Source organism: Dipodomys spectabilis, unplaced genomic scaffold (genome assembly GCF_019054845.1).
Source record: "Dipodomys spectabilis isolate Male_0828 unplaced genomic scaffold, ASM1905484v1 ptg000124l, whole genome shotgun sequence".
NCBI classification, from domain to species: Eukaryota; Metazoa; Chordata; class Mammalia; order Rodentia; family Heteromyidae; genus Dipodomys; species Dipodomys spectabilis.
In genome coordinates, this window is record NW_024870801.1 from 543,036 (window position 1) to 557,766 (window position 14,731).

General features: G+C 67.2%; 1 protein-coding gene across 1 annotated transcript; it reads left to right on the forward strand.

Annotated features, from left to right (window-relative positions):
* Positions 1–255: 255 nt before the first annotated feature.
* LOC122115672 (basic proline-rich protein-like) lies at positions 256–13,619 on the forward strand. The gene is given in 9 exon segments (XM_042689074.1): positions 256–344; positions 1,279–1,675; positions 3,048–3,302; positions 5,979–6,353; positions 6,355–6,828; positions 6,830–7,291; positions 7,662–8,244; positions 8,340–8,536; positions 13,392–13,619. Coding segments are annotated over 9 exon segments (3,060 nt in total).
* Positions 13,620–14,731: the final 1,112 nt, after the last annotated feature.

Below are 14,731 nucleotides of genomic sequence, written 5' to 3' on the forward strand. Positions count from 1 at the left end.
CCATGCTCCCCCGTGCTCCCATGCTCCCCCGTGCTCCCATGCTCCCCCGTGCTCCCATGTTCCCCCGTGCTCCCCATGCTCCTCCATGCTCCCATGCTCCCCCGTGCTCCCATGCTCCCCCGTGCTCCCATGTTCCCCCGTGCTCCCATGCTCCCCCATGCTCCCATGCTCCCATGCTCCCATGCTCCCATGCTCCCCCGTGCTCCCTCATGCTCTCCCATGCTCCTGTGCTCCCCCGTGCTCCCGTGCTCCCCCATGGTCCCATGCTCCCCCATGCTCCCATGCTCCCCGTACTCCCCCGTGCTCCTCCATGCTCCCATGCTCCCGTGCTCCCCCGTGCTCCCGTGCTCCCCCATGCTCCCATGCTCCCCCGTGCTCCCCCGTGCTCCCCCATGCTCCCCTGTGCTCCCCCGTGCTCCCCCATGCTCCGATGCTCCCCCGTGCTCCCCCGTGCTCCCCGTGCTCCCCCATGGTCCCCCATGCTCCCCCGTGCTCCCCCGTGCTCCCTCATGCTCTCCCATGCTCCTGTGCTCCCCCATGGTCCCATGCTCCCCCATGCTCCCATGCTCCCATGCTCCCCCGTGCTCCCATGTTCCCCCGTGCTCCCCATGCTCCCCCATGCTCCCATGTTCCCCCGTGCTCCCCATGCTCTCCCATGCTCCCATGCTCCCATGCTCCCCCGTGCTCCCCCGTGCTCCCCCGTGCTCCCATGCTCCCATGCTCCCCCATGCTCCCATGCTCCCCCGTGCTCCCATGCTCCCCCATGCTCCCATGCTCCCCCGTGCTCCCCCGTGCTCCCCCATGCTCCCCCATGCTCCCCCATGGTCCCATGCTCCCATGCTCCCCCATGCTCCCATGCTCCCATGCTCCCATGCTCCCATGCTCCCCCGTGCTCCCTCATGCTCTCCCATGCTCCTGTGCTCCCCCGTGCTCCCGTGCTCCCCCATGGTCCCATGCTCCCCCATGCTCCCATGCTCCCATGCTCCCATGCTCCCCCGTGCTCCCCCGTGCTCCCATGCTCCCATGCTCCCATGCTCCCCCATGCTCCCATGCTCCCCCGTGCTCCCATGCTCCCCCGTGCTCCCATGCTCCCCCGTGCTCCCATGCTCCCCCGTGCTCCCCATGCTCCCCCATGCTCCCATGCTCCCCCGTGCTCCCATGCTCCCCCGTGCTCCCATGCTCCCCCGTGATCCCCCGTGCTCCCATGCTCCCATGCTCCCCCGTGCTCCCCCGTGCTCCCCCATGCTCCCATGCTCCCCCGTGCTCCCGTACTCCCAGCCAGCCCGGAGCCCCACGCTTGCCTCAGCTGGCAGAGTCCTCACTCCGTTGGCGCAGGCTGGGGCACAGGTGTTTGTATTTGGGGGAGCTCCAGGCAGTTCTCAGGGGTTCCTGGCGACCTGGAACTCCTCGGAGGCTGGTGTCAGATGTGGTGGGTGTCGTGGCAGACATCAGGCTTCTGAGAACTCCCGGGGTCACTCCAGGGCTGCTTGCGTCTCCACCCTTCTGTGGGGCGCGGGGGCTGAGGAAGGAGGGCTCCGCGCTGTCCCTCACCCAAGCGGAAGGGTCTGAGCTGGGACTCCAGGGCTGTGGCCAGGCCCAGAGCAGGGGAGACGGTCCTTCACCCCCACGCGAAGGAGGCCACGGGCACCAGGCCCAACAGGCCACTGAGCCCAAGGTAGGCCATAGCGCAGACACCAACTCAGCCGCTGTGCCCAGTGTGCAGTGGATTGTCCGCCCCGGGAGAGCTGGGAGGGTCACAGGAAGGGGGCAGAACTCCACAGCGGATGTTTACAAAGCCTCGGGGTCTGTAAGAGGACCATCCCATAATAGCCTGTGCCACGCTCAGCCCCTGAGCACGGGGGTCGTTTGCAACATACACATGTACACTGCAACCCCCGGGGCCAGGTGTCACTGTCGGAGCTTGCAGCCCTCCACGCCTCCGTGGTCCTCCATGCCTCCCAGGTCCTCCACCCCTCCTCCCTCCTCCATCCTCCACCCTTCCCCGGTCCTCCACCCCTCCTTCCTCCTCCATCCTCCACCCCTCCCAGGTCCTCCACCCCTCCTCCCTCCTCCATCCTCCACCCTTCCCCGGTCCTCCACCCCTCCTCCCTCCTCCATCCTCCACCCCTCCCAGGTCCTCCACCCCTCCTCCATCCTCCCAGGTCCTCCACCCCTCCTCCATCCTCCCAGGTCCTCCACCCCTCCCCAGTCCTCCACCCCTCCTCCCTCCTCCCTCCTCCACCTCTCCCAGGTCCTCCACCCCTCCCCAGTCCTCCACCCCTCCTCCCTCCTCCCTCCTCCATCCTCCACCCCTCCCAGGTCCTCCACCCCTCCCCGGTCCTCCACCCCTCCTCCCTCCTCCCCCCTCCTCCCTCCTCCACCCCTCCTCAGTCCTCCACCCCTCCTCTATCCTTCATGCCTCCACATTCCTCCACCCCTCCTCAGTCCTCCACCCCTCCTCTATCCTTCATGCCTCCACATTCCTCCACCCCTCCACGGCCTCCATGCCTCCACGGCCTCCATGTCTCCACGGTCCTCCATGCCTCTGAGGTCCTCCACCCCTCCTCAGTCCTCCACCCCTCCGTGGTCCTCCATCCTCCACGCCTCCACATTCCTCCACCTCTCCAAGGTCCTTCATGCCTCTGAGGTCCTCCACCCCTCCTCCCTCCTCCATTCTCCATGCCTTCACATTCCTCCACCCCTCCAAGGTCCTCCACACCTCTGAGGTCCTCCTTGCCTCCACAGTCCTCCACCCCTCCTCCCTCCTCCCTCCTCCCCCCTCCTCCATCCTCCACCCCTTCCTCATTCTCCACCCCTCCCTCATCCTCCACCCCTCAGATGTCTTCCACCCCTCCTCCATCCTCCACCCCTCCCAGGTCCTCCACCCCTCCTCAGTCCTCCATCCCTCCTCCATTCTCCACCCCTCCTCAGTCCTCCATGCCTCCACAGTCCCCTGCCCCTCCCCGCCCCCACGGGGCTTCCTGGCGCGGGCACTGGTTTGGTCCTAGTGGAATGTTCTCTGTGTTCCACCTGCGCTGTCCTGTCAGGAGTGCGGCCAACGGTATCTGAGGTGCTTGGCTCTCTGGTCCCGTGGTGTCGTTGGAGGAGGCTGGGACGCAGAGCTGCCATTGTGGGACTCCGGTGTGGCGTGTCACATCGCCGTGGACACTCCACGTGAACTGACTGTGCCCGAGATTGGCCTGAGCGAGGCCGCGGGCCCCGCGGGGCAGGGGGTGACCTCCCAGAAGACAAGACTGTGTGACTCGGGCCGGCAGCTTCAGAAGCACAGCTGCAGACGGCCAGTGAGGGCCTCTGGTGCCCACTCCACCCCAGAACAGACGCTGGGCAGAAAGGAGCAGAGGTGGTAATTGTCATGTTTAACAATCTTCATGACGGCTGCTTGTCCTGAGAGACGCAGTCTGTCAAGACACCGGGGAGGAGGGATGGAGGGCTGCAGCGAGCGGCCACGGGGACTCCTCTGAAGAGGAAGACAAGCCCCAGGCAGCGTCACCCGGGGCTCTGGAGAAAACCCAGTCCCCCAGGATACCCCACTCTGGGAAGGCAAGATTCAGGAGGAGAGGGGAGGAGAGGGAGGGGCGGGAGGGCTGCAAACCTGCTCCATCGCTCCAAGGCACCTCTAAGGAGACCCCACAGGGCATGGAAGAGGGGGCCACAGGGAGGAGGGACAAACTCATTAGAAACAGGCTTTGAGGAGGACTCATCAGAAAGAAGAATTAATGAATTCATTAGCCAATGCTGAAGATGACGCTGGTTTCTCACATGGGAAACGTGGAACTGGGAAGGTGCTGTCACAGTCCCCGGGAAACGTCACGTCCCCACCCTACATTGAGAGAAGACGGCCGTCCAGCAAACACCTGTAATCCCGGCTCCTCAGGAGGCAGAGCCCAAATCCGCTGGGGCTGGAGGCCTGAGTTCAATCCCCAGCGCCTCAGCGGGAGGAGGAAGAGGTGGAAGAGGAAGAGGACGGAGCTCAGTGGGCACCTGGCAGGGAGCATTTCCACGTGTCCGTCTGTCCTGACGCCCTCCACACTGCATCTGTGGTCAGGTCATGCAGGCCGAGTGCTGGGGTGCTGGGGTGCTGGGATGGGGTCCTGCCCCAGACACAAGTGAGGGTCCCGGCGCTGCTCCGGCCACGGGGCCTGGGTGCTGCCGTCCAGGCTCGGTCCTCGCCTCTTAGTCTGTGCCCTGGGTCTCAAAGAGGAGGGCGGCCTGCCTGCCAGGGTGTCCGGGCCCAGAGCCTTCCCAGAGCAGAGGGACGCCTGCCCCAGCGCCCCGCCCATCCCTGAGCGGCCCCGCCCACTGCCCCGCCCCGTCCCTGAGGGACCCGCCCAGCGCCCCGCCCATCCCCGAGACGTCCCGCCCACCGCCCCGCCCAGCCCAGCCCGACCCCTGTGGGACCTGTCCAGAGCCCCGCCCATCCCTGAGCGGCCCCGCCCACCACCCCGCCGATCCCTGAGCAGCCCCGCCCAGCGCCCCGCCCCTCACCCTGCACCTCACCCCGCACCCCGCCCCTCACCCCGCCCCTCACCCCGCCCCTCACCCTGCACCCGCCCCTCACCCTGCACCCGCCCCTCACCCCGCACCTCACCCTGCACCCGCCCCTCACCCTGCACCCGCCCCTCACCCCGCACCTCACCCTGCACCCGCCCCTCACCCTGCACCCGGCCTTCACCCTGCACCCGCCACTCACCCTGCACCCGCCTCTCACCCCGCACCCGCCCCTCACCCCGCCCCTCACCCTGCACCCGCCCCTCACCCTGCACCCGCCCCTCACCCTGCACCTCACCCCGCACCCCGCCCCTCACCCTGCACCCGCCCCTCACCCTGCACCCGCCCCTCACCCTGCACCCGCCCCTCACCCTGCACCCGCCCCTCACCCTGCAACCGCCACTCACCCTGCACCCCGCCCCTCACCCTGCACCCGCCCCTCACTCCGCCCCTCACCCTGCACCCGCCCCTCACCCTGCACCCCGCCCCTCACCCTGCACCCGCCCCTCACCCCGCCCCTCACCCTGCACCCGCCCCTCACCCTGCCCCTCACCCTGCACCCCGCCCCTCACCCTGCACCCGCCCCTCACCCTGCACCCGCCCCTCACCCTGCACCCGCCCCTCACCCTGCACCCCGCCCCTCACCCTGCACCCGCCCCTCACCCCGCCCCTCACCCTGCACCCGCCCCTCACCCTGCCCCTCACCCTGCACCCCGCCCCTCACCCTGCACCCGCCCCTCACCCCGCCCCTCACCCTGCACCCGCCCCTCACCCTGCACCCGCCCCTCACCCTGCACCCGCCCCTCACCCCGCCCCTCACCCTGCACCCGCCCCTCACCCTGCACCCCGCCCCTCACCCTGCACCCGCCCCTCACCCCGCCCCTCACCCTGCACCCGCCCCTCACCCTGCACCCCGCCCCTCACCCTGCACCCGCCCCTCACCCCGCCCCTCACCCCGCCCCTCACCCCGCCCCTCACCCCGCCCCTCACCCCGCCCCTCACCCTGCACCCGCCCCTCACCCTGCACCCCGCCCCTCACCCCGCACCCCGCCCCTCACCTTGCACCCGCCACTCACCCTGCACCCGCCCCTCACCCCGCCCCTCACCCTGCACCCGCCCCTCACCCCGCCCCTCACCCCGCCCCTCACCCTGCACCCGCCCCTCACCCCGCCCCTCACCCCGCCCCTCACACTGCACCACGCCCCTCACCCCGCCCCTCACCCCGCCCCTCACACTGCACCACGCCCCTCACCCCGCCCCTCACCCCGCCCCTCACCCTGCACCCGCCCCTGACCCCGCCCCTCACCCTGCACCCGCCCCTCACCCTGCACCCGCCCCTCACCCTGCACCCGCCCCTCACCCCGCCCCTCACCCCGCCCCTCACCCCGCCCCTCACCCTGCACCCGCCCCTCACCCCGCCCCTCACCCCGCCCCTCACCCCGCACCCCGCCCCTCACCCCGCCCCTCACCCCGCCCCTCACCCTGCACCCGCCCCTCACCCTGCACCCGCCCCTCACCCCGCCCCTCACCCTGCACCCGCCCCTGACCCCGCCCCTCACCCTGCACCCGCCCCTCACCCTGCACCCGCCCCTCACCCCGCCCCTCACCCCGCCCCTCACCCCGCCCCTCACCCTGCACCCGCCCCTCACCCCGCCCCTCACCCCGCCCCTCACCCCGCACCCGCCCCTCACCCTGCACCCGCCCCTGACCCCGCCCCTCACCCTGCACCCGCCCCTCACCCTGCACCCGCCCCTCACCCCGCCCCTCACCCCGCCCCTCACCCCGCCCCTCACCCTGCACCCGCCCCTCACCCCGCCCCTCACCCTGCCCCTCACCCCGCACCCCGCCCCTCACCCTGCCCCTCACCCCGCCCCTCACCCTGAACCCGCCCCTCACCCCGCCCCTCACCCCGCCCCTCACCCTGCCCCTCACCCCGCCCCTCACCCTGCACCCGCCCCTCACCCTGCACCCGCCCCTCACCCCGCCCCTCACCCTGCACCCGCCCCTCACCCTGCACCCGCCCCTCACCCCGCCCCTCACCCTGCACCCGCCCCTCACCCTGCACCCGCCCCTCACCCCGCCCCTCACCCTGCACCCGCCCCTCACCCTGCACCCGCCCCTCACCCCGCCCCTCACCCTGCACCCGCCCCTCACCCTGCACCCGCCCCTCACCCCGCCCCTCACCCTGCACCCGCCCCTCACCCTGCACCCGCCCCTCACCCCGCCCCTCACCCTGCACCCGCCCCTCACCCTGCACCCGCCCCTCACCCCGCCCCTCACCCTGCACCCACCCCTCACACCGCCCCTCACCCCGCACCCCGCCCCTCACCCCGCCCCTCACCCCGCCCCTCATCCTGCACCCGCCCCTCACCCTGCACCCGCCCCTCACCCCGCCCCTCACCCTGCACCCGCCCCTCACCCCGCCCCTCACCCTGCACCCGCCCCTCACCCTGCACCCGCCCCTCACCCTGCACCCGCCCCTCACCCTGCACCCGCCACTCACCCTGCACCCGCCCCTCACCCTGCACCCGCCCCTCACCCTGCACCCGGCCCTCACCCTGCACCCGCCCCTCACCCCGCCCCTCACCCTGCACCCGCCCCTCACCCCGCCCCTCACCCTGCCCCTCACCCCGCCCCTCACCCCGCCCCTCACCCTGCACCCGCCCCTCACCCTGCACCCGCCCCTCACCCTGCACCCGACACTCACCCTGCACCCGCCCCTCACCCTGCACCCGCCCCTCACCCTGCACCCGGCCCTCACCCTGCACCCGCCCCTCACCCCGCCCCTCACCCTGCACCCGCCCCTCACCCTGCACCCGCCCCTCACCCTGCACCCGCCCCTCACCCTGCACCCGCCACTCACCCTGCACCCGCCCCTCACCCTGCACCCGCCCCTCACCCTGCACCCGGCCCTCACCCTGCACCCGCCCCTCACCCTGCACCCGCCCCTCACCCCGCCCCTCACCCTGCACCCGCCCCTCACCCTGCACCCGCCCCTCACCCTGCACCCGCCCCTCACCCCGCCCCTCACCCCGCCCCTCACCCTGCAACCGCCCCTCACCCCGCCCCTCACCCCGCCCCTCACCCTGCACCCACCCCTCACACCGCCCCTCACCCCGCACCCCGCCCCTCACCCCGCCCCTCATCCCGCCCCTCACCCTGCACCCGCCCCTCACCCCGCCCCTCACCCCGCCCCTCACCCTGCACCCGCCACTCACCCTGCACCCGCCCCTCACCCTGCAACCGCCACTCACCCTGCACCCGCCCCTCACCCTGCACCCGGCCCTCACCCTGCACCCGCCCCTCACCCTGCACCCGCCCCTCACCCCGCCCCTCACCCTGCACCCGCCCCTCACCCCGCCCCTCACCCTGCCCCTCACCCTGCACCCGCCCCTCACCCTGCACCCGTCCCTCACCCCGCCCCTCACCCTGCCCCTCACCCTGCACCCGCCCCTCACCCTGCACCCGTCCCTCACCCCGCCCCTCACCCTGCCCCTCACCCTGCACCCGCCCCTCACCCTGCACCCGCCCCTCACCCCGCCCCTCACCCTGCCCCTCACCCTGCACCCGCCCCTCACCCTGCCCCTCACCCTGCACCCGCCCCTCACCCCGCCCCTCACCCCGCCCCTCACCCTGCACCCGCCCCTCACCCTGCACCCGCCCCTCACCCCGCCCCTCACCCTGCACCCGCCCCTCACCCCGCCCCTCACCCCGCCCCTCACCCTGCACCCACCCCTCACACCGCCCCTCACCCCGCACCCCGCCCCTCACCCTGCACCCGCCCCTCACCCCGCCCCTCACCCTTCACCCGCCCCTCACCCTGCCCCTCACCCCGCACCCCGCCCCTCACCCCGCCCCTCACCCCGCCCCTCACCCTGCACCCGCCCCTCACCCTGCACCCGCCCCTCACCCCGCCCCTCACCGTGCACCCGCCCCTCACCCCGCCCCTCACCCTGCACCCGCCCCTCACCCTGCACCCGCCCCTCACCCCGCCCCTCACCCTGCACCCGCCCCTCACCCTGCACCCGCCCCTCACACCGCCCCTCACCCCGCCCCTCACCCTGCACCCACCCCTCACCCCGCCCCTCACCCCACCCCTCACCCCGCACCCCGCCCCTCACCCCGCCCCTCACCCCGCCCCTCACCCTGCACCCCGCCCCTCACCCGGCACCCGCCCCTCACCCCGCCCCTCACCCTGCACCCCGCCCCTCACCCCCGCCCCTCACCCCGCCCCTCACCCTGCACCCCGCCCCTCACCCGGCACCCGCCCCTCACCCCGCCCCTCACCCTGCACCCCGCCCCTCACCCCGCCCCTCACCCCGCCCCTCACCCCTGCACCCACCCCTCACCCCGCCCCTCACCCCGCACCCCGCCCCTCACCCTGCACCCGCCCCTCACCCCGCCCCTCACCCTTCACCCGCCCCTCACCCTGCCCCTCACCCTGGACCCGCCACTCACCCCGCCCCTCACCCCGCACCCCGCCCCTCACCCTGCACCCCGCCCCTGACCCTGCCCCTCACCCTGCACCCCGCCCCTCACCCTGCACCCCGCCCCTCACCCTGCACCCGCCCCTCACCCTGCACCCGCCCCTCACCCCGCCCCTCACCCTGCACCCCGCCCCTCACCCCGCCCCTCACCCCGCCCCTCACCCTGCACCCACCCCTCACCCCCGCCCCTCACCCCGCACCCCGCCCCTCACCCTGCACCCGCCCCTCACCCCGCCCCTCACCCTTCACCCGCCCCTCACCCTGCCCCTCACCCTGGACCCGCCACTCACCCCGCCCCTCACCCCGCAACCCCGCCCCTCACCCTGCACCCGCCCCTGACCCTGCCCCTCACCCTGCACCCCGCCCCTCACCCTGCACCCCGCCCCTCACCCTGCACCCGCCCCTCACCCTGCACCCGCCCCTCACTCTGCACCCCGCCCCTCACCCCGCCCCTCACCCCGCCCCTCACCCTGCACCCGCCCCTCACCCTGCACCCGCCCCTCACCCTGCACCCGCCCCTCACCCTGCACCCGCCCCTCACCCCGCACCCGCCCCTCACCCTGCACCCGCCCCTCACCCCGCACCCCGCCCCTCACCCCGCACCCCGCCCCTCACCCTGCACCCGCCTTTCACCCTGCACCCCGTCCCTCACCCCGCACCCCGCCCCTCATCCCGCACCCCGCCCCTGCCCTGCAGCCCCCCCTCACCACCCCACCCAGGCCTGCACCTCCCTTTCCCACCCCCTGGGCAGGGCAGGCAAGGTGGGAGGGCAGAGCTCAGGGTCCCCCTGCCCTTTCCTCCTGAACCTTCATTTCCAGCCAGAGGGGCAGCTCAGGTGGGATGAGGAAGTAGGGGGAGAAGGGGTGAGGGGCTGGGGAGGAGGGGCCAGGGGTGGGGAGGAGGGGAGGAGTTCCTGGTCTCGGGTTCCTGTTTGGGGAGCAGACCTCACACAGACGGTGTCCCCCCAGCTTCCTTCTCAGACGGGGCTTTGCGGGGCTGGCTCCCGCTCCCTGGACATGGACGGCGCCAGGCTCCCCTCTGCTCTGCACCTTCCCTTCAGCACACAAGTCCCGGGGCAAGAGTGCTAGGGTGCGGGGCAGAGCCCTGGGGTCCTGAGGAAGTGGGGATCCTGGAGGGAAGCGCAGAGTTGGGGTTTGGCGGTGGCTCCCACTCCATGTCACCAGCGCACCCTTAGGGTGGCGGCCAGCCCTGGAGGGACGTGGCTGGGGACTGTGTGGCCAGCACCCAGCCCGAAGGACCCACCCCAGCCCTCTTCCCCCCAGGGCCCTCTGCACAGCCCCCATCCTGTAACCCCCCTCCCGCCAGGCCTTGAACCTCCCTTCCGGAGACTCTGCAAACCCCAGAGAAATCTCTCCCAAAACAGTCAGAAAAAACTGGCCTCCATTGTACCGCTCCCGTCAGCCCTGGCCTGGCTGGAAGCCGGGCAGCCGCGGCGTAAGGGCCACCGGGTGTCCTTCCTAACAGCATCCTCCCTCCCTCCGCACAAGCCAGCCTCTGCTTCTAATGCAGCGGGTGGTCCGCAGAGCGGGGCGGTTACACAGCCCCAGGGCAAACCCCAAGGCTCATTGCCAGGAGCAGAGGAAGAGGACAGGGGAAAGGAGCCCACAGCGGCACAGGGAATCCCGTGGCTCCTGATTCCAACAGCCACATCCCCACGGTCAGGGCCGAGAGCCCGTCCCCACGGTCGGGGTCGGGGCCGAGAGCCCATCCCCACGGTCAGGGCCGAGAGCCCATCCCCACGGTCAGGATCGGGACCCCATCCCCACGGTCAGGGCCGAGAGTCCATCCCCAGTCAGGCTTGGGCACCACCTTGTAGCTCAGGCTTGAAGGAAGTCTTTTTGTTTAGTTGTTGCTGTTGTCATTTGTGGGGCTTAAACTCCGGGCCTAGGCACTGTCCCTGAGCCTCTCTGTGCTCAAGGCCAATGTTCTACCACAGCTCCCAGCCTCCTGAGTAGATAGGATTACAGGTGCGAGCCGCGGGCGCCCGGCTTGAAGGAAGTCTTACCACCTGCGTTTGGAGCACACAACAGTGGTGCCAAGGAGCCACTAAAGGGCCCTCAGAGACCCAGGCACAGCACAGGGCTTCACGCACTTGGGAATAAAGGGAGCCGATGAATACTGGAAACAAGAAGGACACGATGTTGAATTTTATTTTTTATGCTGGGGATAGATCCCAGGACTCGGCACGTGCTGGGCGTGTACGGCACTGAAAGCGGCAGATCAAGCCCCAAAGGGTTTTAACCTGGGAGACCAGTTCATCATTTTATGTTCTCTGATTTTACAAATTTCAAAGAAGAGGTTGTGTTTTAGCAAGAAGGATGTACATAACATAATATAATATATATACACACACATACACACATATAATACATATATCTGGCATATTTCTGTGATATACATTTACATATACATAGAATCCCTCATAAATTAAAACATTTGCTTAAAGAATGTTTCCTTTTAATTTATAAGAGATTGTTTTCAATGCTGAATTATCTTTTTAGCAACCAATTACCGGTAGTTAATGAAAACATTTCAACTCTGTGATCCACGCATGAAGGCTTTGGTATAAAACCATTTTCTCAGTGTTGTTCCCCTTGTTTTCTTTGCTTAAAGCCATATGAAAACATTTCCACCAAAAAGGCACATTTTCATGTTCTTGCTTGAGGATGCAAATGAAGAGTCTGAGGCCTGAGTGACTCCATCTTGAGCTAGCGGTCATCTTCTGAGGTATGAGTTATGCAGCTGACCATGAGCCCGGCCTGGGAATGAACAGAAGAAGCAATTCTCGGGCACTAGGAACATAAACAATCCTTGGGAAAATCGCAGGCAGGCAGGTGCTGGAGGGCAGGGTGACCCCGCAGTCAGGCCACAGGTGGTGTTTGTTTGAGAAAGGAACCCTGCAGTATAGCACGCATCTCCTTGAGACTCGCTGTGGTGCCAGCCAACCAGTTTACAGTGCGTCAGCCTCTGATCTAACCAACAATCTGTTTCTGCTTTGTAGTGCGCCAGTCACACTATAGAATTGTATTATGATTTTCCCACGATGTGTAATAATTTGTTGTAAGATGCTATGATGTATACAAAGTCCCTGCCTTCCCTAAAAAAGTATATAAAAAGACTATAACCCTGGGCTCGGGGCCTCTTGGCGTCACCAGTTACCGGGTGCATGGAGGACCAAGCTGGAGCTTGCAATAAAGACTCCTTTGCTTTTACATTGGTGATGGTCTCTGATGGTCTTCTGGGTAAGGATTTCTGAATTCGGTTTTACACAAATATATATTTAAGTGCCTAATGACGCCAGTATCTATTTAATAACAAATTCCAGAGAAATCTTATTTTTTATTGAAAGCTCTATCACTAAAATTATTTGGGATGAGTCAGTTCTTCCTGCAACTGTTTAGGAAAAAGGAAAAAATAAAATGTGTACTATATGTATATTTTAAGGTGACAGAAAAATTAATAAGCACATACAACCCACAGTGACTTACAAATGTGAACTAGAGGTAGACGGGCTGTGTCAGAACACAGCTTAAACTGACTTAAAAAAGCAACCAACAACCCAGAGGGGAACAGGTGAACACTGACAATCCTTGCCCCAGAAGATTCCAGAGAGGAGACGCTGCCCTGCTTATTCCTGTGTGTGTGTGTGTGTGTGTGTGTGTGTGTGTGTGTGTGTGTTGGTCTTGGGGCTTGGACTCAGGACCTGGACACTGTCCCTGAGCTTCTTTGGGGTGGTTCATTGGAGATAAAGTCTCATGGACTTTCCTGCCTGGCCTGGCTTTAAACCATAGCTCTCAGATCTCAGCCTCCTGAGTAGCTGGGACTACAGGTGTGAGCCACCAGTGCCCAGCTTCCTAGCTGCCTTGTAACTTCTGATGGGTTTCCACAGCACTGTGTTGGGGCAGTGGGGGGCATCTGGTGGAGCCCAGGGTGAGAAGAGGCTGCTCCGGGACCCTTCCCTCATCCTTCCATCCTGTCGCCTGGCCAGCCTCAGGGCAGGGTGTGGCCCTGAGCACAGGCCCCAGACCCAGAGGGCTGCCCAGGGGTGGCTTCGGAGGCTGTCCTGGTCAGCGGGAGCGAGGGAGGTGTTATTCTGTAGATGTCTGCTTTAGCCCTGCTGAGACTCTGCAGCCGGCGGGGGAAGGAGAGTGGACGGATCTCCGGGGCGGGTAGGGGGGTGGGGTGGGGGTGGGAGGGGGGGGGCGTGTTGAGGGCCCCAGTGGGAGCTTGCACGCCGCCCTGGGGTTACAGACCTCGCAGGGTCCACATGGCCCAGGGCCCAGGCTCCAATGGCCATGCTTTCTTTATCCAAAAGAGGCAAGGCCCTGAGTGACAGGACCTGGTCTTGGAGCCCCGCCCCCGTGAGGAGTCCAGGAGCACCTGGCGCAGGTCAGACAGAACGTGGATGATGGGGGTGCTGGGCGCCGTGGCTGCTCCTCTTCCAGTTCCCAAATGCTGCACAGGACAACCATGTTCTCAGCTGAGCATCACAGCCCAGCGCCCAGCGCCGCCGCCGGTGGCTCCGTGCTGTTGGCCCTGCCCTGGCTACGCCTGCGGCTGTGTGGACTCCCTCCCCAAGCTGAGCTGCCCGGAGAGGCCTAGGGCCTAACACTCCAGCTCCTCCACCACCCGGCTGAGCTCTGGAACTGGCCCTGACGCCTCCACGTTGCCTTCCACTAGTGCCACCTGCAGGTCGGCCGGAGCCCGGAGACCCGTGAGCTGCAGGGTCATGCCATTCGGTCCATGCAGCCCATTTTAAGCTGGGGAAATGGCAGCCCTGAGTCAGGACAGGTGGACAGAGGCCCCGGTCACTGGGCTGACCGCAGCCACAGCGGAGCTGGTCAGCTCTCTGGCTCCGGGTCTGCGGCCTGTGCGTGCTGGGCACCTTCCTCCCCGCAGGTGGTACCTGAGCTTCTCTGTGTCTGTGTTTGCTGTGCACCCAGCCCAGAGCAGGGGACAAGGCTGACCTTTGCAGGGGGAGCAGGTGACCGGGAGGGACAGTGGCCTTGACAGCCTGGCCCACACCACGGCCACCTGCAGCACAGCCATGGCCCACGGGTGCTGCCCTCCCGACCTCCAGACCCGGGTGGAAGGCCTGAGGGGCTGGGAGTGGGGGAGGGGATGGACGCCATCCAGTTAAGAAAGGGAAGGAGATGATCTGGAAGCATTTTATAAGGGAGAGAATGTAAATTACACCTATTATATGCATATTCAGAAAGCCCTGCAGTTTGGAAAATGGGTCCCGCATCCTGCCGTTCTTCCCATTTCCTGCAATTTCCTTCCCTATTGTCCTGCTCAGAGCGGCTCTCCCGCCCACAGACCACAGACTGTTCCTTGTCAGGGGCAGCTGCTGGTTCCTAACCAGGCCCTGCTGAAAGAAAGACTCACTCTGGGTGGAGGAGGAAGAGGAAGAGGAGGAGGACGACGAGGAGGATGAGGAGGAGAGAGGAGGAGCAAAAAAAGGAGGAGGAGGAAAAGGAAGAGGAGGAAAAGGAGGAAGAGGAGGAGGAAGAAGAAAGGGAGGAGGAAGAGAAGGAGGAAGAGGAAGAGGAGGAGGAGGAGGAGGAGGAGAGGAGGAAAGAGGAGGAAGAGGAGGAGGAGAAAGAGGAGGAAGAGAAGGAAAAGGAGGAGGAAAAGGAGGAGGAAGAGGTGGAGAAAGAGGAAGAGAAGGAGGAGGAGGAAGAGGAGGAGGAAGAAGAGAAGAGGAAGAGGAG